General features: G+C 37.8%; 2 protein-coding genes across 3 annotated transcripts; one reads left to right on the plus strand and one right to left on the minus strand.

The window, feature by feature from the left end:
* Nucleotides 1–86: 86 nt before the first annotated feature.
* Nucleotides 87–5,845, plus strand: NUDCD2 (NudC domain containing 2). 2 transcript variants are annotated; one of them, XM_032465142.1, is made up of 4 exons: nt 87–391; nt 2,519–2,567; nt 2,793–2,944; nt 5,350–5,845. In XM_032465142.1, the coding sequence occupies exons 1-4, from the start codon at nt 272–274 to the stop codon at nt 5,431–5,433; spliced, it is 405 nt and encodes a 134-aa protein (XP_032321033.1). In that variant the 5' UTR covers nt 87–271; the 3' UTR covers nt 5,434–5,845. The 2 variants fall into 2 exon arrangements, with proteins under 2 accessions (XP_032321033.1, XP_006195005.1); XM_006194943.3 differs by having other exon boundaries at nt 92–582.
* Nucleotides 5,846–10,847: 5,002 nt separating this feature from the next.
* Nucleotides 10,848–17,654, minus strand: CCNG1 (cyclin G1). Its single transcript, XM_032465141.1, has 7 exons — nt 17,433–17,654; nt 16,147–16,410; nt 14,212–14,465; nt 13,521–13,599; nt 13,343–13,441; nt 12,931–13,125; nt 10,848–12,086 (listed from the first exon to the last, which is right to left on the minus strand). The coding sequence occupies exons 2-6, from the start codon at nt 16,408–16,410 to the stop codon at nt 12,934–12,936; spliced, it is 888 nt and encodes a 295-aa protein (XP_032321032.1). The 5' UTR covers nt 17,433–17,654; the 3' UTR covers nt 10,848–12,086; nt 12,931–12,933.
* Nucleotides 17,655–22,796: the final 5,142 nt, after the last annotated feature.

Raw genomic sequence — 22,796 nt, forward strand, 5'->3', positions numbered from 1 at the left:
TCCTACCCAACTGGTCCAATCACTACTGGCGTTACTCAATTGTAACTATGCACGAGCAGCCTTTGCGCAAGCGCAGTTCACACCAGAGAATTTTCAGTCGCTTTTGACGTCATATTGGTGACGGTGTAGTGAGTTCTAGCTTCACAGGTTCCAACCGTTTCCCATCGTTCTTTGGATGTAAACGCTTCTGGATTTCAGTTCTTTCAACCTGAATCCTGCCAGTGTCTGTCCTAAATGGCCACTGAAAGTGAAAAACAAGCGGAGACAGCAGATGACTTTGCTGCGCATGTGCAGTGACCCGAACGAAGAGGACAGAGGGTGGCCTGAGCGCGGAGATTCCGCGCGTGCGCTCGGCTCGCTCGGTGCCACCGCAGCCGGGAGGCGAAGTGGAGTATGTCAGCCCCGTTTGAGGAGCGCAGTGGGGTGGTTCCGTGCGGGACGCCGTGGGGCCAGTGGTACCAGACCTTGGAGGAGGTGTTCATTGAAGTTCAGGTGCCGCCAGGCACTCGCGCCCAGGATATCCAGTGCGGCCTGCAGAGCCGGCATGTGTCGCTGGCCGTGGGTGGCCGCGAGATCCTCAAGGTAGCGGCAGGTCGGGGCTTGTACTCAGTTTCTTCTCGGCCCTTCCTTCCCACCCCCTCCCCCGCCAGAGCTCCGAGTTATAAAGTTCTTGGTTTCTGTGGAAAGGCTGTTGGAAGGCGGTTCGGCTCCTCTGGCTGGCCGAAAGAAGGATAAAATTGCCCTGGTTTTGGTCTGGTCGGAGCCCCCACCCTCGGCCAGTCCCGATTGAGGTGGGAATTTGAGGAGCCCATCTCCCTGGCTTTGTTTTTAAGCCAAATGAAGATGCTTCTTTTGTTCCTCTGAGGGTCTTCAACTGAGAACAGGTTAACTGGATCGTTAAAGAGATACTTTAACTACATATACTTTCTTCCAGGCACTGATCTAGGTTCTGGGAGGACAGCAGTCAAAGATAGTATTCCCTCACTCAGAGAGGTTACGTTGTTGTGTGGAGGCATAATACAACTAAACTAGTAAGTATTTAGGCAGTTATAGAAAAGCAAAGATGAAAATTAAGGATAAGGATGTCGAGATGAGGATTTGGATGTATTGTCAGGTGATTTATTTTCTCATCTAAAATTAGAAAAATGCTGCATATTTGTGGAGTGGTTAAGCAGATGGTCAAGAGGTGAAGTAAGTAATTGTGCTATACCTTTTATTCTCATCAGTACTCTTTGTATCTGATGGTACCCATTTTTTCCTTGTTAAAAACTATAGTTAAATTCAGTGAAGTTCAAGTTAGATTCCTTTCTCAGATTAGATGCTCGAGATATTTGATACCAGTGTTGTGTAACGGTGAAGGGAGATTACTTGGTAGGATACCTACCTTTGTCGTTTCTCTAGTTCTGTAACCTTGGGCCAGAGATTGTTCAGTGTCTAAGCCTTCATCCACAAAGTAGGGTAATTTATAGTACCTTTCTCATAGGATTGTTCTGAGCATAGCGTGGTATCCATGTGAGTGAAGAACTTAGAGCAGGTAGTACCTGGTATTTAATAAGGTCACACTACATGTTAGCTGTTATTATTTTATATGGAAGTGTTTTGAGTGCCTCAGAGAAAAGGAAGATTCATGTGAAAGATACTGATTTATGTTAGCTTGCATCTTAACCTTTCTGTATAGTTGTGTAATTCGTAGTTTACTGAACAGTGATTTTGAGATTATAGTCAAATTTACCTTAGTAATTACAGTAGCTACGGTAATTTAGCAATAACTAACTCTAGGATTTTTGGCACGCATTTATGCCAGTAGGAGTTTTTTTCCACTGGTATTGACATATTTTTAAAAATATGTTTTCTTTTTTTTAATGTGATATTTTAATTTTCTAAAGCTTAAATTTAGTAAGTAGGAAAAAATCAAAATGAATTTTAGCAGGTGCATTATCTTTTAAACTTTTCCTTTTCTTAGTTCTTTCTTAAAACGAATTTCTGAATAATTAGTCACAACTAATCTGATATCAGATCTACAGTATGTGCTTTAAAATATTTTTTAGTGTTAAATTGCCTTGCAAAGAGATTGAGCCAGTTTTTAAAAGTTTATTTTAAAGACACCATTTCTTCTAAATATCAGCAGGAGACCTCTTCTTGTAGCTTATTATAATTGGTAAAGTTAAAACATTTCAGATATTAATTTCACATATGGCCAATCAGTGATCAGAAGTATTTCTTCATCTTATAAAAAAGAGCCCTGATCTTTCTGTAGAGAGCACTGTGTTCTTTGTTATAGTAAATATACCAAGTAGTATAAATAAACTAGGTTCTGTCTCACTCGCTAGGTGAGAATTTAGGGATGAATACCTATCAATGTGTTGAAGTAGTATTAAGTTTGATCTCCCCTTTCTAAACTAATTAGGCAATTGTATGTGGATTAGATAGGAAATTAGCTAAGTCTTGAATCATGAAAGCATTATAAAAATTAATGAAATCTCTATATTTTTTAGTACTTCATATGTTTATTTTTCAGGGCAAACTCTTTGATTCTACAATAGCTGATGAAGGAACATGGACTTTGGGTAAGGGTGATCTATTATTTTTCTTAGAATCTTTTTAAAAATTAATTTTGTCTTGGAACATAGTATGTTTCCCCTCTGTTGTACTAAGTCCTTTGTCTTTGCAGCTCTGAAAGTTACAGTAATAGAAACATATTGAAAGCAATTGTATATCAAGATTACCTAATGATTTTTGAAAATATAAACTAATGATGAACTCTAATTTCTTTGTGATTTTTGTTTGTTTAGAGGATAGAAAAATGGTCCGTATTGTTCTCACAAAGACAAAGAGAGATGCAGCAAATTGTTGGACTTCTCTTCTAGAATCTGAATATGCAGCTGATCCTTGGGTGCAAGACCAAATGCAGAGAAAACTTACATTAGAGAGATTCCAGAAAGAAGTAAGTCAGATGAATGAATATGTGTAGTTAAACGTCTGTAAATCATAGGATAATTATTATTTGAAACTAAAACTCAAATGTGGTTTTAAAAAAATAAAAACTCTTCAGAGGAATATTTTAAGTTAAATGATTAGAAAAGTGACTGGCCTTTCTGTGTATGGATTTGATTCCCCACCCTTGGGAGGAATTTATTTGTACTGCTACGATGTCTTAAGTTTAAATCTATTTAGTGTACATCAGTAATGCATGAATAAACTCATAAAAATTCAATCAATGCAGACTTACATTATGTAAAAAAGTGTAAGGCCCTTTAATCAATGTCTTCCATCCTATGCCTGTCTCATTCTCATCTCATCAGTAGATTGGCTGGATTGTTTTATTTTTAACATAAATGGAGGATTACTGTGTGTAATGTTCATGTTGCTTTTCCATTTAATGTGTTGGGTCTCTTTCCCTACTGGTACTTACAGATAAAATTCATTCCTTTTAACTGCTTCAGAGTATTTCCTAGTTTCATTGTATTGTAATTATTTATTTAGCTATTCCCCTTTGATGAGATTTAGATTTCTTTGTGTCTATTTCAAACGAAGTTTGTGCCTTTATCTCTGAAACTATTCAAACATTCCTTTAAGATAGATATCTAGGAGAATTATTTCTGGATCAAAGTATTGTTAAAGTTTTGATGGATAATTTCCATCTATATGATGGTAATTCCCAAATGTGTATCCCTAGCTTGGACTTTTCACCTGAATGTTGGACTCACATATCCAACTGCCTATTTAACACATTCACTTAGCTGCCTAACAGACATATCAAACTCGACATGTCCAGTGTGAATGCCCTGATTTCCTTCCCTCAACTGTTCTACCTCCAGTCTTCTCATCTCAGTTAATGGAAACTCTTTGTTCAAACCAAAAAAAAAAAAAAAAAAAAAATTGGAGAATCGTCCATCATTATTCTCTCTCTCTCACACCCTATCCAGTTTGTCAGGAAATCTCCCTGGCACAACCTTCCGGATATATTCAGAATTTGACTACACATCACCACCAACTCCGCCACCACTGTCATCTGGACCACCTCTAATGTTTTGCCTAGATTACGCTAGTAATCTTCTGACTGTTCTCTTTACTTCTACCCTTGCCAAGCCTACAGTCTTTTCAGAATAACAGAGCAGTCCTTTTACAATGCATGTCAGATTACATCACTTTTCTTCTCAGAACTCTTTCACTCAAGTAGAAGACAAAGTCCTATACAAGGCCCCAGCTGATCTGGTCCCATGATCTCTCTGCCCTCCTCTCCTACTGCTGCTCCCCCCACCCCCCATTCTGCTCTAGCCACATTATGGCCTTTTTGCTGTTCCTTAAACCTGCCAGGCCATTCTTTCTCTGTCCTTTTGACTGCAATGCTCTTCCAAAGCTTAGCTAACTTTTCACTGTTTTCAGGTCATTTCTCAATGAAGCATGCTTTGACCTTAATCATCCTATTTAAAAAACTCTAAGCTTCATTTCCCTTACTGTGGCCTACTTTTCTTTCTCTTCTTCTTTTTCTTCTTTTTCTCCATAGCACTTACCAGCATTTAACACACTAGATCATGGGCTGGCAAGCTGTGGCCCCACTGCCTGTTTTTGAAGGAAGGTTTTACGCGGACACAGCTTTGTCTTTTGTTTGTGCGTTGTCTGTTATGTAGCAGCAAGCAGAATTAAGTAGTTACGACAGAGGCTACATGGCTTTCAGAGCCTGAAGTACTTACTGCCTTGCTTTTTACAGGGAACTGTGCTGGCCCCTGCATTACATAACTTAGGGCTTATTATTTGTCTCCTACTGTTAGAATGCAAGCTCCACCAGAATAAGGATCTTTGTCTGTTTTGTTCACTCTTAAATTCCACATGCTTCTCATGGTGTCTTCTGAACAGTAGGAAGTCAATAGATGTTTGTTGAATAAATGAAATGCCTCTAAAAAGATTAAAACCTGGGGTAGTACTTACTATAGAGGATTGTTGTGAGGATTAAATATTTTAATATATATCTATAGCTCTTAGAATCTTGGCTGGCATGTAATAAGCTCTCAAAAAATGTTAGTTATTAAAATCTTTATACACTGATACTAAAGTATATGTTTATACTGTAATATACACCGTATATATATATCACTGTATGTCAACACTGTAATATACATATTGATCTTCTAAATATTTGTAAATCTGAAAATTGAAAAAAACACCACATAGTTTCAAGTTCCATTTTGGTGATTACAGTGAAGTTTGATATCTTTTCCCATGTTTATTGGCCATTTAGATTTCCTTTTTTTGTCAATTGCCAGTTTATATCTTTTTACTGTTTTCCTTTTGGGTTACTTATATTTTTCCTTATAAACTTTATTTTATAATTTTTTTCGTATCTTTTAGAATCCTGGTTTTGACTTCAGTGGAGCAGAAATCTCAGGAAACTACAGTAAAGGTGGACCAGATTTCTCAAATCTTGAGAAATAATCACAATTTTCTTGCTGCATTTTGTGGATTCTAGCAGATGTTGCCAGCTTAATCAAAGGAATAGATTATGTGATGGAAGAAAACTGTGGATGCCTACAGTTAACAAATTGCAAAATATATTTAAACATGGCTCTAATAATTGCATTCAAATATGATTTACATAGGAAACATCTTAAATAACTTGTGGGAACTCCAACTGATACACGGTAACTTTTTTTGACTTGTTTTTTGCTCAGCATGAAGTTTTATATGCTGCATTTTACTAATTTCATATTTAACCTGTATTTTTAATATGAAAAACATTAGGGTTTAGATCACTGTGAAATGACAGGGTGCCTTCAGGGAAAATTAAGTTTTTCTTTCAATAAGTGTGATGCAGGAATAATGTTCAATAAACTTTTCTAAATAGGAATTGTGTACCCCTTTGTCTAAGTGTACCAATTCACACAAAGAACTTGTATTAATGAAAAAATTTTTCAGAAAGGAAAAAATAATCTGCAGATATATTCTGAGTAATTTTAGGTTTTTTGTTTTTGTTTTTGTTTTTGTTTTTTGGTGGAGGCAGGTAATTAGGTATATTTATTTATTCTTGGGGGAGGTACTGGGGATATAACCAGGACCTCATGCTTGCTAAGCATGCACTCTACCACTTGAGCTGTACCTCCCCCCTGATATTCTGAGTAATTTACTGAAAAAATTTTTTTAAAAAATGTCTGAGTTAGCATATTATTCCTTGAGGAATGACTTTATGTCAAGAAACTGAAAAATACCTAACACTTGGACCAGATGAATACAAAACAGAAGTGATGAAGTGAATGTGGTTATTGGGTGAATTCCTTGTTAGTGACAAAAGATTACAGTCAATGATTATGTCAGTGATATCATTTTGATCTTTAGTGATTTGGGCATATAGGTAAGAATTATCTTGAAATTTTATTTCATCCTTCTTAAGTCCTTTTTAATTTAAATGTCTTAAACAATCTGAAATGTATATAGAAAATTTACACATAAAAGACAGAATTGTTTTCTTCCTGAGTCCTCGGGTTTGTGTGCAAGTTGGTGACATGGTGCCCCATCATCTCTGGGTACCTTAGTGTATATTTCCTTCAAAGCACATGATTCTACATAACTACAACACAACCATTAAAATCAGGAAGTTAGCACTGACACATGACCACCGAATCCTTGGACCTTCATTCCATTCATGTTTAATTGATTGTCCCAGTAATGTCCTTGATGGCAAAAGGATCCAGTCAGAATCATGCCTTGCTTTTAGGTACCAGGTGTCTTTAGTTTGCTCCAAACCGGAACACGTCCCCATTTTCACTCTGACTTTTACAACCTTGGCACTTGAAGATTATAGCCTAGTTTTGTACATCTCTCATTTTGAGTTTCATCTGGTTTTTCTTCATGATTAGATTCAGGTTATGAATCTTCGGCAGGACTCTTATAGAAGTGATGCTGTGTTCTTACTGCATCCAATCATGAGTTATTAGTTTCAGTTTGTCCTTTTTCTGATAGTGTTTACAGTTGGCTTGCCATATCCATGGGTTTCAAATACTGATTCAACAGAAGGTGGAAAATAGTTAAAAAAAAAAAAATCCAAAAAGTTCCAAAAAGCAAAATTTGAGTTTGCTATGCACTGGCAACTATTTACATAGGTTTACATTGTGTTTACAACTGTTTACATAGTATTTACGTTGTATTAGGCGTTAGAAGTAACCTGGAGATGATTTAGTTTATTCAGGGGGATGCGCATAGATATAAGCAAATACCATGTCATGTTACTGAGCATCTCTGGATTTTGATATCCAAGGGGGATCCTGGGAACAATACCCTGTGGATACTGAGGGTCAGCTATACTTCGATCACTGATTAAGTGGTGCCTGCCAGTCTTCCTCACTGTAAAGCTATTTTTTTTTAATGTTTGCAATTAAGTATTTTGTGTGATGTAGTTTCCAAGTACTGCCTTGTTTCTCACCAAACTTTCAATTTTTATGTATATATATGTATATATGTACACTCATGACTTCTTTATTCAGTGGGTTAAAATCTGTTATTCCCATTACTCTGATCCTCAACATTTTTCTAGATTTGACCAGTAGAAGACCATGCTAGGTGGCTTCTAGGCCCTTTTGACATGTCCCCATCATATTTGAGCAATTTCTTATTCTGTGGCACATGATATACCAGACTTATGTTTTCCCTTCCCTAGCCCAGGAATCAGCCATTTTTATAAGAAGCCCTGGTTGTTTTTACTGGAGATTGGTATTTAGAAGCCAGGTTCTATGTGCTAGTGAGCAATTGCTGCATATTATGCCTACGTTTACATCTATATTTATTTTTATGTCTGTATGTATATTGAAAGCCGTGAGTTAACATTTAAACTTTCTAAACCTTTGGGGTTCATTTTTGCTCTCTTCCTTTCTATATAATTCCTTTCAGCAATAGTGAGATACCTGATTCTTACATCCTTAATATATTGGGTTCCCTAATCTAGATCATCTTCCCATATGAGTGTCTTTCTCACTCTGCTCAGGCTCCAACACCCTGTGCCAGTCAGTTACCCCCCTCACCTGCTGGGATCCTAACACCCTGCTCTGGGCCACTGCAGCCCAGCCACACCCTTTGGCAAGATGCCTATGTTCATTTTACTCAATAACTTTAGGAATGAATTGTTGGGGAAGAGGCATTTTTCTTTTAATTGGCTTCTCTTCTTGACATTAAAAATTTTTTGAATTTTGAATAAACATAAAGTAAAATTCACTTTTTTTTGTTTGTAGTTTTGTGAATTTTAACTTACGTAGAGATAGGTATAAACTCCTCCAAAATTAGTAGATTGAATAGGTCAGTCACCACAAGAACTCCTTCACGCTCTTTCTAGTCACACCCTACTCCTAGCCTCAAACTCTGGAAACCACTGGTTTAGTCTCTGTCTCTGTAGTTTTGTTTGTTTTTTTTTTTTAAAAGAATATCATATAAATGGAATCATACGTAATCTTTTTTAAAAAATAGGTTGTTGATATATAATTCACATACCGTACACTTTACTTATTTAAAATCAGTGTATGTTAGTGGTTTTTAGTATAGTCACATAATACTCAACCACCATCATAGTCAACTGTCATTTTCATCACCTGAAAAAAACAAACAAACAAATCCCGTACCTTTCAGCTATCACTGTCCCCATAATCCCGTCAAGCAACTGCTTATTTACTTTCCATGTATTTCTGTTCTGGTTTATTTCATACAAATGAAGTCATGTGGTCTTTTGTTTCTGGCTCACTTCACATGATGTTTTAGAGGTTCATCCATGTTTTAGTATGTACTTCATTCTTTTTGTTTGGCTGAACAATCCATTGTATGACTTACACATATTTGTCCGTGTATCAGTTGATGGACATCTTGGAGGTTTCCACCTTTAGCTACTATGCATAATTCTGCTATAAACATTCAAGTACAAATTTTTATGTGCATATATATTTTCGCTTCTTACCCAGCAGCGGAACTTCAGGTTTTATGAAAACTCTGTTTAATCATTTGAGGAACTGCTAAATTCTTTTCCAAAGTGGCTACACCGTTTTGCATTCCCACCAGCAGTGTGTGAGAGCTCTAATTTCTCCACGTTTCTGCGAACACTTACATGACCTTCTGATTCTAGCCATTCTGGTGAATGTGAAATGGTATCACATTGTGGTTGTGATTTCTCAGATGGCTAATTGTATTAAGCATCTTTTCTTGTACTGATTGATGATTTGTGTATCTTCCTTGGAGAAATGTTTATTTAAATTTTTGGTCCATTTTTTAAAGGGTTATTTATCTTTGAGATCTAAGAGTCTTTGTGTATTCTGGACATAAGTCCCTTATCAGATAGACGATGCTTTTTCTGGTATCAATTGATTTGATCTTTTTTTCCTTTAGATTGTTAAAATGGTGGGCTATATTGATTTTCTAATTTTAAACCAGCTTACATCTCCCCCCAATCCTAAACCTGGTCATGTTGTATTATTCATTTTATATATCTGAACTTGTTTGTTGATTTTTATGTGTTCATTTGGGATATTGGTCAATAGCTTTTAAAAATTAAAAAAAAAATTTATATTTATCTAGGTTTGGTATCAGGTTAATGCTGGCCTTATAAAATGAATTGAGAAGTGATTCTTCTAATTTCTGGGAAAGATTTGTAGAATTTGTGCTAGGTCTTCTTTAAATGATTTATAGGGTTTTCCAGTAAGATTCTAAACAATGTGTTGAATTTTTTAAAATAGTACGTTTATTTAGGTTATCTAATTTTAAGTTTTCGTAGTTCATGTCTTTCACGGAATTGATTCATCTAATTATGTGTAGAGTTGTTTGTGGTAGTAAAAAAGGTAGTGTCCTTTCAGTATCTTTAGATTCTGTAGTGGTATCTCATTCCTAAAATTGGTCATTTCTTTTTTTGTTAGTCTTGCTAGAGGTTTATCAATTTTATTGCTTGAAGCCTTGTCCATTTCTCCTTTCAGTGCTCTCAGTTTTGTCTTCACTTCCAAGTACAGGTATGAGACCTTGGGCTAGTCCCATACCTACTCTGTGGCTCTGGTTCTTTTGTAAACTGGGATAACCTCATTCAGTTTGGAGGATTACATACATGAGGTGATTCATATACAACATCTGACACTAGCACCTGACAGTAACAACTGTCATTGCTAATCACAAATACTAGATCAGAAATGTTTGTTTTCAGATAGTATGTCACAAAATTTGAAATACATGGAAGGTGCAGATGCCCTTTTTTAAAAACAGTACTTTTGAAAAGAGGGATTATTAAATATATCTAATTTGAGTCAAGTGCAAAAGGAACCTTCTTTTATAAAAGTTTTTCTTTCATCATTAATTCCTTGCAGTGTCTACTTTATAAGATGTCTTGTTTAGTTAAACATGAACAGTTCAAAATCATACGTTGTTTCAGTTCCAATAATAATTAACAAGTGATCTAAGCAGACTAGCACAATACTTGGCAGTTACCTGTCATTATCAACCACCTGCTGGAAGGCTGTTTAATTAGGGAAGAGGGTTGCACACAACTTTTCGTGGGCTGAATCGAAGGGTGAATTTATAGTAAGGATAGCCATAGTAGTGTTGAATCTAAATAAGAAAAGTAACCAACAGTGCATAAACAACAACTTTTTAATACAAATTAAGCATATTTACTTGTCATCATCTTGTGCCTATCTTTAAAAATAGGAAGGAAAGTGTCAGTTAGGTACTAGCCATACTTTTATAAGAGATTTTGTTTCTTCTACCATGCATCTGACTTGAGAGCTAAATTTAAATACAGTGACGAGATAGCTCTTTCTTGTGGTTCCATTATCACATTGCCAAAGTAGCTAATTAAGTTAGAAGAGAAGCAAACAGAAAACCACTCAGCAAAGGAATGCATTTCAGTAACTTTATTGAAAGGTATATCCCTTAGTACCAAAACATAATGGTAGTTGGTTAGGTTACCTCTGCCACCTCAAAATTAACACTGATGTATTCAAAATATTGAAATTTATCAGTCTTTTGGGAAAACTGAAAAGTTATCCATAAAACATGGTTTACAGAAGTATAAGATACATTGCAGTTCTTTGGTTTATTTTCCAGTCTGTATCTACCCATAATGTGATGTCAAAATTGGGTACAGCCATCCTGGACAGACTCAGGATACACACCGAATTGAGTAACCGTTGACAACACTTTAACACTGTAGCTCTCCTTAGTCACTGAAATCCTGAACTACCTCAGCGACCTTATTATGAAGATGCCTACTTTTCTTAAAACTCTTTTGGCACAGTAGGGTCAATTAGTGAAAGTGTATTCTCTTCCTTTTAAGCAAAATTTAAATTAGAAGCAATGACAATTTTATAAAAACAGTCCTTAGTAAAAACTTCTGGAGTGTTAAAGCAGAAAGTTTTCACAATGATGCTAATTTATTTTGAGTTACTACTACAATAAAGCTGAATTTTCTTGATGGGACTAGATTGAGGCAGTAAATTTTGTATAAAACTTTTATCACAGATACAAACATAACCTGGTTTCTAGAAAAATATTAAAGATAACATAATATGCCAAAATTACTAGGTCTGTAGTTTTGCTTTATATAAAATATCCTCCAATTTAAATGTGATTCCCATATACCAATGAAGTCCACATCTCTGGATTATCTATTTTACTTGCATTATGGGTGCCAAGAAACCATTTTCACTGCCTAGAATAGTGACCCTTGTTACACCTTAAAAGTGCATTTGTGTAATACTGGTTTTCATGCAAACCTCCTCGTTTGAATTAAGCAGCCATTTTTAAGACCACCTAAATACAATATATTGACCCAACAGAGAAAGCTGGATCAATGTTAGAAATGAAGATTCACAGTTTACCTTCCCAAGCTTGTCAGCACTTCACATTTATGCTGTTAGCTTTGATTTGTATGCTTCACAGGTGAATTCAAATTTGAGTAATTCCACTATAGGGTAATGGTAATTAGGCAGTTTTCCCAAATCTGAGAACATCAATGCTAATCTAGTTGTGATGTTTTGAGGCTTCACAGCTTAAATCCATTATAACTATGGAATCCACAGCTCAGGATTGTGGAGAAAGACTTCAGAGAAGTGTTTTTTTTTGTTGCTGTAATAATCCTATTTAACAAACAAAAAATCAAGTTATCAGAAGTTTGCCAAACACAAATATTACTACCTGTTAAAAATCAACTGTTCATATCTAAGATTCTTAATCATGTCTTACGTAGATGTGTTCAATGTTAACACTTAGTTTTGAGTTGGAAAGAAGTTAAATCAACACTGAGTTAAATTTAGATGGCAAGAATGTATGTCATACATTAAGGACAAGGTTTATATTTCTTATGCATGTAACTACTTTCCAGTGTTCCAACTTCTGTAGCAATGATATACAGCTATCGTGTTGAGACACTCTGGCAGTTTCCAGACACCCAATGTAGAGGCAACCATCTGTCATAACTTACTTTTTAAGTACAACATCCAAGTTCATGCTGATTTTGCTAATAAGCTAACAGTCTCAAATTAATTCATGTGTGGTTCAAACTTTTGGTCCTGTTCTCTTACTTAGGCTTGTGTAACTTTAAATGAGCCAAAGCTCGAGTCTACATACAGCAAAATGATGTGCAATTAAAAAAAATACCATTTTAGTGCTACTTTTAAAGTTCAGATTATGAAGGAGGATGCTGCTTTCTAAGCTGTTAATTTAATGAAATGGCTAACATATATATATCTAAGGTTAGATAATTCCTTACTCTTAGGAATTCCTTACTCTTACTGTACCTTGAATACAGTAAATGCCCTCAAATATTAGCTGACTAGATCAGTGAAGTCATTTTCCCCTTTGCTATTCCAACTCCATTTGTTTATTTTGAAAATAATTCAGATTTAAATTCTTGAATTGTAGAAGACAATTATAGCATTAGAAAGTTTTTTTTCTACATGGAGAATAACTAAACAAATTTACCAATTAAGGGCCCATTTCAGGAATTGTTGGAAGGTGGGTTATTCTGTAGTAACTATGCTTCAGTTGCCGTGCAGTCCGCCCAGAAACAATCCATTTCAACTTCTGAACATTTGGTTTGGAACACTTGTTTGATGCATATTCAGTTAAACACTTGGATACGAGCTCTTGCCAGAAAGTCAAATCTCTGCCATTTATCTGTGCATAAATTTTAAAAATATATTACTTAAAAGTCCTGCAGGTATTTAATTACAGTAGTAATTGCAATCTTATCAACGTGTCTTTCCTTGTCAAAGTTTTGAGGATAAGCTACTTAAGTTTCATGTCAACACATGGTACATCTCATTTTACTTCAGGAACAAGTGTAGTTTCTTTCACAGCTGTTAACAGGATTTGGGCTATGACTCTGACATACCTTGGAATGTTTCTGAAGATGTTCTACTCTTTCCGTTAACTCTACACACTTCTGTGCTTGGATTTCCAATGCAATGATAGACAATGCCAACACAGATGGCTGAAAGAGATAAATTTTAAGTAAATGTTGAACATAAGAATAGGTGTATAAATAGGTTTAATCTTTATAAAATATTTACCTTTGCTTTAGAAAATATGATCCTGCAGTAGCATGCCTTAAGTTGAGCTTCCAGTCTTTCAAAATTAAGGCTGATCTTCCTTTAAAAAGAAAATGAGAATAATTTTATGTAGATAATTTTACATCTAGCCAAAATTATAGAAAAATAAGTCAATTTTGGTTTTTTTATTTTTTCAAAAATAAGTCAATTTTAAAGTGATGTTTATGCACACTTAACATAGAAAATGAATTATCTGAAGTAAAGAATTTCCCTTCCTTCAGAGACATGAACATGTTAAGGATACCATACATGAATTTTAAATAATTTGGGCAAAAACAGTAAAGTATCAGGCCCACAGCTATCAACGTTTCTTTTCATTTCATTTTAATCCATTCTTGAATCTAAAGTTCCTTTTTCCATAAATCTGTGTTACATACTTACCTATTAGATTCTATAACTACTCTATAAATGGAAAACATAATTTTTAAAAAGCTGAAATGTCCCTTAGTCTTAAGAATTAGCCTTCATCGACTTCAAGAAGCTATTGATGAAAGTTTTCTCACTTCTGCTGAAGAGTGAAGTCAAACTCAGAGCTGCGGTTGTCATTTTACTTATTTTGATTGGAATTCTCCCAGTGTATTGATTTTACGTAAAATCCAGACAATACCATTCCAACTTCAAATCTCCTTTGTTAAGAACAAAGATCACATACCTTTCATGTGGCAAATTCTCTTGAATGAGTGAGTAATAGAGTTGTAGAAATTGAAAGGCAGTCGTAGCTTTGACTTTCCAACACACCTTCTCCAACACAATCTTTTCCATTCTCATCAAGTCTGAAACCGTGAACCTATACTGGCTTATTCGGATCAAGTCAGTTGCCAATGGGACATTCCTTTCCTCTTCTATTGATTTTACAGCCAAATAGAAGCAGCTCAGTCCAACACACCCAAGGTGCTTGGGCTGTACCTAAAAAGACCATGTCTTTTATTATTATTCCATGTCTTTATCTTATTTCAGTTAAAAAAAAAAAGGATAATCTAAAACTCAGACCCATCATTTTGAAAATGTATCTCTGAGGTCTATTTCTCATGTGTGAAGCACTTAACAAGATCTACTCAGACCTTAACTGTAGCCTATTAACCCTACATACCCACTTGGAACTAATTTTTTAGTAAACAGGCTAAGTTTCCTTATGTTTGGCCTCAGCACGTAAAAATTCTTACCTATTTTGGTTTGTTTAAATTACTGCAGAAAGCACTGTGTTCCAGTTGGACCAAATAAGTTACTTGGTCAAAGGCTTAAATGAGGACTGAAATACCTTACAGCTTACGCACAAGAATGTTATGCTTTTACAGGTTGTTTTCTTTGTAGTTAACACATGTAAAATGTTTAAAAATACTTTGGCAAATACTGTTTACTCTGCCCTATGTAAAAGCTCTATATACTACCAATCTTTTCTTATTTACCATTTTCTAAGTGTCTACAAATCAAAATTTATCACCATCAAATTTCTGTCCACTTTAAGTTCCAGCTCAATTGAAACTTTAAGAAGCCTTTACTAGTATTTGTGCTCTCTCCTTTTAGAATCCCTTCAGCAATATATTTGTGCCTCTTTTGAGGTATAATGTAATTATTTTTCTTATTATGCTTTACCTATACGTTACCAGTGCAAACGTTATTCTCGCTAAAATTGTAATATACCTAAAGGGACAAATGTACGTTAGTCACCTGTGCACCATTTACAGAGTCAAAGGTAGTGCTTGCACAGTGTCTAAAGAGTTGTTTAATTAGTCTGTTGAACAAGTTTCTTGAACCATTCCATTCAGCAAACATTGAGCTCTTTCTGTATCTGATGCATTGTGTTAGGTATTGAGGACTAAAAGATTAGTTTCATTTTAACTGTCACAATATTTCATTACGTACCAATGACTACAGGTGCACAGAGAAGTCAGATGTATTTTTAACAGTTAAACTCTGAAAGAAGGTGCCTCGTTAATGCAGTAGGTCGTGTCAGTCTCATAAACTCTGAAAGCTACACACAAGTCTTTCTTATCCAATATAGAGAATAATTATATATAAATAGTCCTCTAGAAGATACTCTCTACTATATGCAAACTTAGGCTGAAAATGCCAAGCATAAGCAAGACTGGAGGAAATATAAGGCTAAAATAATTAGAACTTTATTATCTATGAATAGAGATTAAGAAATACATGCTATCGACCAGGTGGTTGACAGCATCAGCAAAAAGAAAAAAAAAAAGAAAGAAATACACTCTAATTCTTAACCCACAACCTAGCATTCTGCCCCTAACACATTTCTCTAAATTAAAAACAACAGTAAGTAAATGAAAATGCCAACCTACCAAGACTTTTAAACACAACAGCCAACTCTCCTTTTGGGAAACTCTGCAATTAATTATTTCATATGAGACTATTTTTCAATGTCAGAAGTTAAGTCTAATAAATGATGCATTACTCTTGGTTAAAGGAAGAGTATCAATGCTGTACATAGAATTACCATAATGTTACTTGTTGAAAACAAAAAAAGGTCAAGATTATGAGTATCAGCCCAAAGGTAGCAATACCATCTCCAAAACACATTGAGCAGAACCATGAAATACTCAGGGTAATGCAGCTTTAAACATACCTTCATTTTTGACAGGAATCTGTCCAGTAAATTCACAGCTAGAGAAAACGTCTCTGTGTCAAAGCCAAAGAACTGAGTTAGACTGAGAAGATCTTTTACTTCAAAGTCCCTTAGTCGTGCAGTCATCCTAAGGCCATTATCGTGGGCAGATTCAATCAGTCTCAAGCCGCAGACCTTTGGCTGACATCTCGTCTCCTGTTCCAACAGGGCATTCAGCTGGTGTAGCAGTTTCTGAGAGTCAGTTGTTGTCAGTACCTCTATCATCTATATATAGAACAAAGCCCAGAAAGGAGTGAAAGAACAGCCTTTCCAGCCTTGGGTTGTGCCAAGTGCTTTATAACACAAGTCTCCCCTCCCTCAATGCTGCTGGTGAAACTAAGTCATTGCAAAGTGCCGTGTACTGCTCTTCGCCTCCCCAACCAGTTGGTCATATCCTAAACTGTGAGTTCCTAGAGGGCTGGAGCTATGCCTTTTTAAAGAAGAAAAATGCAAATATTCATGCAAAAACTTTGAAATTCTGACATTAATGAACAATTTAAACTGTTCAAGTTGGCCAACTTTTTTTAGTCTGTATTTCCTGATCTGTAAAGTGGGTATGAGGTTATTACTTACTTCATAGACTTGTATGAATGAATGAGAGCACCCAGGTACATATGTACTTAGCAGATATATTAGGTGCCTAATAAACACTGGACAATAATAAGGAGCTTATTTCTAGTCTGCCTATTTGAATGGCTGTAAAGATTAAACAAGATGATTCAATAAAAGAGTTTAGCATAGCTGTTAACTTTTATTGGCGTTAGAAAAAGAAGCTTAAGGGGTGTCATGGGAGCACGCAATGGGGGGCGGAGGATAATCCAGCCAGCAAGAGGAACCTGGGATTTCATTAATTTAAGACACTACTGAACGTCTATTATGTCCAGGGCACAGGCTAAGCCCTGGATACACGGACGGTCCCGGCCCCCCCCCCCCAACAACCACAAGACAGGAAGGCAGGGGCTCTTTAGGGTTGGGAGACAGAAGGGGTGGGCAGAGGTGGAAACACTAACTTTTTGGGCCCTACTCTTTCGCCCCGGCGCTGGTGCCCGGGACGGGGCGGACCTGACTAAGACATCTCAGGAGGGCGGACCTGGCCCCGCCCCTCCAGGCTCAGACTAGCCTGAACTTGTTGCTCACAGCAGCGGAGCGTAAACCGAGGACAAGGGCGCGAGACCTACCCCTTCCCCGCGCCGCCCAACCCTGCTCCCTACCCGCACCCCGAGGTCAGCCCCGCAATCCCAGCTCACCTTGATGGCGACTGCAGCTCCTCAGCGGTAACCACCCTCCCCGGGCCTGCTCTCACCTCACCCCCACGATATTAGATCCGAGAAGCCTACGAGGCGAGGGGACTCGCGGGCGAGAGGGGAGAGGCCCGGGGAGGGGGAGCCGTCCTGGGTGGAGGTCTCCGCAGCGCCGCCCAGACGACGCTGCCCTCCTCAGGGTCAGCTCGGAGCAGAAGGGGCCGCGGCTGGCCTCCTGAGTAATATATTGGAGGGCGGGGCTTTCCTGCAGAGGTGGGGGGGGCGGGAAGTGGGCACTTTCGCCGCTGATTGGTGTAATTGTTTTGATGGATGGCTCTAGCTGCCAAAGAGGACTGGTCGTAGAGGGAAGAAGCCCGGCCAATCAGCGCACAGTTTTTAACGATCCCTGAGTCAAATTCTCCGCCCCTTTAGACCACGCCCCCTATCCCTAAGGGTCTTCTCATTGGAGGGTTTCCCCGAGTGTCTTCACTGGAGAGGAGGGGGAGCTAAGCGGAGCGTGCACCAACCCATGCTCGGGTAAGGCCTCTGCTGGCTGGCGGATTGGCTAGAATATTGTTCCAGAACCTACTGTGAGTTTCAGTTCCGTTCTCTTCATTGGAGTGGTTCTGCCCTCTCTTTCTAAAAGTATGGCGCCTACTTAAAAAAAAAAAAAAAAAAAATTAAAGCCCTGGCTTTTTCTAAGGTGGTGGGTTTTGATGATGTGGTTTATTAAATTGCCAGAAGTTTCTCTGTGTGGACTTTGGAAATCCCTTGTTCCCTGCCTTTGTAGCTTTTCGTATAATTTATCAAAGAGTGGAGTTGGGCTACGTGAATTCTTGGTCTACCAATTTCCTGAATTCGATTTTTGAGAGAGCTGGAATAGAAAAGTTGGTGGTTCCTCAGCGGCTTCCCGGGAGAGGTGTGTGGTTGACTCTTGAGGGGAATGTGTAGGTGGACTACCTGTGGTGACTGAACCTCAGGCCGCAGATCCGTGTGTGAAGCAATATTATTCTTTTTGCTTACTGTCCGTGAACTTTACCTCTGATTGTGAGCCTGTGCCCCGTTAGAGGGGAGAATATTTAGCTCGAAGCCTTCCTGGGCGCCTTCGCTCTTTCCTTCTCTGTTGTCGCAAATGCGAAGGGTCTAAGACCACACGGGGACCGGTGAGAGAGAAGCTGGTATGGGTGGTACCTTGATGTGCCTGTCCGCAGTGGCCTCTTCCTGGTTAGTGGCTCTCTGGGCTTTGAAAAAAAGCAAAAATACGAGAGATTGGTTACCCTCTCTGCTGTGTGATTCCCCGAGGCAAGGACACCGGACCAAGCCCTGAAATTGGGGGCAGAGTTGTGGGGAGAAAGGAGGAGGGAAAACTGGGGAGAAAAAATTAATACCTCAGAACAGTACCTCAGGTCAGTTTGACAAAGCATCGCCTTTCAAATGGTGAAGGGGCCTTGGTCCTCCTTGGAAGTAAACTCAGGGAATGAATATAAACGGGCAATTTGAAACATTTAAAAAGTTCTTTTTACCATGATGGGTGAGTTTGCAAAGATACATGTTTCTCCTTTGGTAACAGAACAGAATTATCAGTAAAATGAGGAATAGACAGATAGGTTCATGCACTCTTTCACTGATGTTTATTGAACACATAGTATGTGCCAGTGGAGGACAAAATATACTGGTTCCTGTTGGTGTGGAATACGTGGTCTTGTGGACCATGTAAACATACAGACTTTGGGATAAGTCTCACTTATTTTCAAATCATAGGCTACTAACTAGCTGTGACTTGTAGCAAGTTTTTAACCACATTCAGTTTCCATTTTCTTTTCTTAAAAATAGGAAGTTAAAGTACCTTATTCACTGGGATTTTGAGAGGATTAAATCATGCCAAATACATGAAGCGGTAGGCATTGTGCCCAGAGCACAGTGAATACTTGATAAATGGTAGCCTTTATTATTAAATTACTAACATTTCTTTTGAAATGTCTTGCTTAAACATACGTTTGATTCTGTTTTGTCTATTGTTAGACTTAGTCTTCTATTCTCACCCTAGAATCAGAATATTAGAATTGTTTATATAACACTAATAAATGTGTCTAAGTTGCATGTATCAATTTCTACACCTCATTTATACTTAAAATTTTCACATGCATCTTTAGCTAATTTATCATCATCTATGTAATAAAAATGTTTTCTCTTACATTAGGATCTTACTGTTCTTTTTATTAAATTGGAAATTCCCACATGAAAAAAAAAATGGTTTCAGTAGCACTGAGGAAACATTGATTAAATATAAATCAAGTCAAATAGACATTTTTTTACCTTTTCTCCTTCCCCTCACCTCCACTGTTATTTTTATTCCATAATACTGGAATACAGACTATCATTTAAATAATTTAAAAGTCCTGATTAGCAAAATGTGCAAACATAAGACTCAATTATGTACTATTGTAAAAGAAAGAAAATGAGCCTTTCATTAAGTGTGATTTTACTTTTAAAAACATGTAGGTTTACTAATGAGTCTCTATCAGGAATCGTGTAAATGATTGACTTCTAGGGTATTTTCTAGGCTCAGTGATATATTCAGCTGCCATCTTCATAATTTTCTCCTCTGTCAACAATTAAGTGCAGCTCAGAATAATGGCCTTTTGACTGGGCAATAATCCCAGGCAGTTACAGGAAGATTTAATCCTCTTCTCCACATTGTAGACTATAGAAGTGCCTTGAGCCACAAAAATTATAACAAGCAGGTATAGCAGTGGTGGTTTGTCAAATGCTACCCTGACTCCTAGGGAAATTCCTAATTGATTCTGTTTTCATCCTGGAAAGTGGAGGAATCTTTGCACCTCACCTTCTGTTGAAGCTCCCTGATGAATGTCCACAACTTTTGGATGTAGGTTTGTCCAACTGTGATGAGGGCTGAAAAAGTGAGAATCAAAAGGATCTCAGCTAAGTCTCCTGGCCTCTACTTCCTGATCCTTCTTGGAATTACTAATTGCAGCAGCCTCCACCTCTCAGCTGTTCTCTAGTGCATCTGCTTTGCCTTAGAAGAGAACTTTCTTGGCAGTGGCTTCTTGGAGACTTCATTAGCTTCTGTGATAACAGAGAAACTATGTATAGTTTGGGTGGTGATGGGGAGGCAGGGAGAAGGATACATAGTAAACAGATTAATAATGTCAGGTGTACCTTGCCATTCAGAAATTCTAGCTACCTCAGATAAAGTAACCAGTCCCAGTGAATTAAGGTGTTACTGTATTCCATGAAAAATTAAACTTCACTTGTAACCACTACTATACAAAGGCACTGGGAGACATTAGGCAGAGCTCTCCCACTTGCCAGCATCTAGTCTAATGGCCAGTCTCTGTTGAGTACAGGACTTAAAGCCAAGCCAGCCAGTCATGAGAAGAGTTTGCATTTGTTTTATATTCTCCATGCGCCAGGCTGTGAGCTGAACTTAAATACACAATCTTATTTAGTCCTCTAACAGCTCTGACAGTATTACTTTCTTCAGAAATGAGGTATATTTTGTACACCTCCTGTTTAGTTACTACTATTTACTGTTTACTAAGTATACTTACTGTTTATGTAACTTGAGTTTGGATTTTACAGCATTTAAAAAAAAGTTTTTGTTTGGGTACATTTAAAACTCATGACCCAATGTCAGCAGTCGTCAACAGTTTGCCCCTGTTCCCTATTTACTTTCTGTTTGTCTGGCCATTCAATGAGTATTTACTTAGGACTCTCTAGGTGCCACACCATTATGTTTTGTAGTCCCAGATTAACAGTGTTACAGTTTGGGGCTGCAGGGTGTGTTGGCTCCTGTTCTCTGTGAAGGAAGGAAGGATTGTAAGGATGGGCTGTGTCATTCTCCAGGCATATCTCTTCTCTAGTCTGAAGCCCACACTGAAAGTATGTCTGGGATCTGCTGCTTTGGTAGGAGAAGGTGGGGATGGGAAGAGGCTAGCCTGCTAACTTTCCTCACAAAAGTGTGTGCCCACGAACACACATATACACACAGACTTATACACACAGACACACACAAAAGTCTTGACAGAGTTGAGATTTGGGAAATGAAGTATTTGCACTTTCTAATCCAGCTTTTTTGTCCCTTTGAGTTGTGCTAGAATAAGGAGCCTTATAAATCAGAACTTCTGTTCTCTAGGTTGGCCTGAAACTGGTGAAGGCCTTCCTTGCTTCAGGTCACCACTTTCCTTATTTCTTTAGCCTTTCTATAACTCATGATCTGAGTTTTGAAAGGTTTGGCCGAGTGAAGAGGCTGGTACAAAAGGCATTTTAGACAAAATCAACAGTGTATGCAAAGGCACAGAGGAAAGAGAAAGAAGGTTGATTTTTACAGATGAAAGATAGATTAGTCTGGCTCAAATGTGGGGGGTGTTGAGGGGGTGTCTAGCAATGAGATGGGGAGGGAAGCAGTTGCTTATCCTGAAGACCAGGAATACCATATATACCATTATTGGAATTTTAGACTTTATTTTATAGGCTTTGGGAAACCAGTCATGGAATTTAAAGAGAATGCCACAATTGGATTTGTGATTTAGAGTGATCACTTGGCATCAGTGTGAGGACTGGAGAGAGGGGACCAAGAGTGGAGGCAGAAAGAGCAGGTAAGAGGTCATTGCCTTAACCTAGGAAAAATTGAGATGATTGAACTGAGGGAGTGAGCACAGGAGTGGGAAGAAGGAGTTGGATTCAGGGGACCTTAGGAGGTTGAGCAGATGGATAGTGGTGATAGATGAGATTTGATTGATTAGGGGATCAGGATGAAGGAGGAGTCAGGAATAATGTTCAGATTTCCGGTTTCAGCCAAAGGTCGAGTGGAGATTCTATTTTTAATGTGCTGAGATCAAGGAATACAGGAAAAGGACCAAGTTTATGGGGAAAGATGTGGAGCTAGAGATGCTTGAGGAAATTCCAGGTGGAGTTGTCTAGTGGGTACCCAGAGAAGCATTTGGTGCTATAGATAGCTTTGGGACTCATCAGAATATATGAGGAGATTTCAGTCCTGGAAGTAGATGAGTTAGGGACAATTGAAGATGGTAAGAGAAGCCTAAGGGGAGACTCTAGGGAACAAGGGTCTCTGAAGGGATGTAGAAGGACAGGACATGTTACAGGAATCAAGAAAAAGTGTTTAAAGGAGAGAGTGAGCACCAGTATCTGATGCTGCAAGGAGGCTAAAATGAAGTATGAAAAACATAGAAAGTGACATCCATGAATATGTAAACCACTCTTGCAGGGAGCTGGACTGTGAGGGATACAGTCCCCGGACAGAGAGTGGAGATGGTGTTGAGAGAGATATTTTGCTTTTCAAAGATGAGCTAGACTCGTGCATGTTTAAATAATGACAGGAAAGAGCCA

This window comes from Camelus ferus, chromosome 22 (genome assembly GCF_009834535.1).
Source record: "Camelus ferus isolate YT-003-E chromosome 22, BCGSAC_Cfer_1.0, whole genome shotgun sequence".
NCBI lineage: Eukaryota > Metazoa > Chordata > Mammalia > Artiodactyla > Camelidae > Camelus > Camelus ferus.

Coding starts and splice junctions, on each gene's coding strand:
- CCNG1 (XM_032465141.1), bottom strand. CDS start 16,410: ATGATAGAGGTACTGACAACAACTGACTCTCAGAAACTGCTACACCAG. Junction 13,600..14,211: donor GAGAATTTGCCACATGAAAG/GTATGTGATCTT, acceptor TTCTTTTTAAAG/GAAGATCAGCCTTAATTTTG. Junction 13,126..13,342: donor ATCTTCAGAAACATTCCAAG/GTATGTCAGAGT, acceptor ATTTATGCACAG/ATAAATGGCAGAGATTTGAC.
- NUDCD2 (XM_006194943.3), top strand. CDS start 394: ATGTCAGCCCCGTTTGAGGAGCGCAGTGGGGTGGTTCCGTGCGGGACG. Junction 2,568..2,792: donor TGAAGGAACATGGACTTTGG/GTAAGGGTGATC, acceptor TTGTTTGTTTAG/AGGATAGAAAAATGGTCCGT. Junction 2,945..5,349: donor TAGAGAGATTCCAGAAAGAA/GTAAGTCAGATG, acceptor CGTATCTTTTAG/AATCCTGGTTTTGACTTCAG.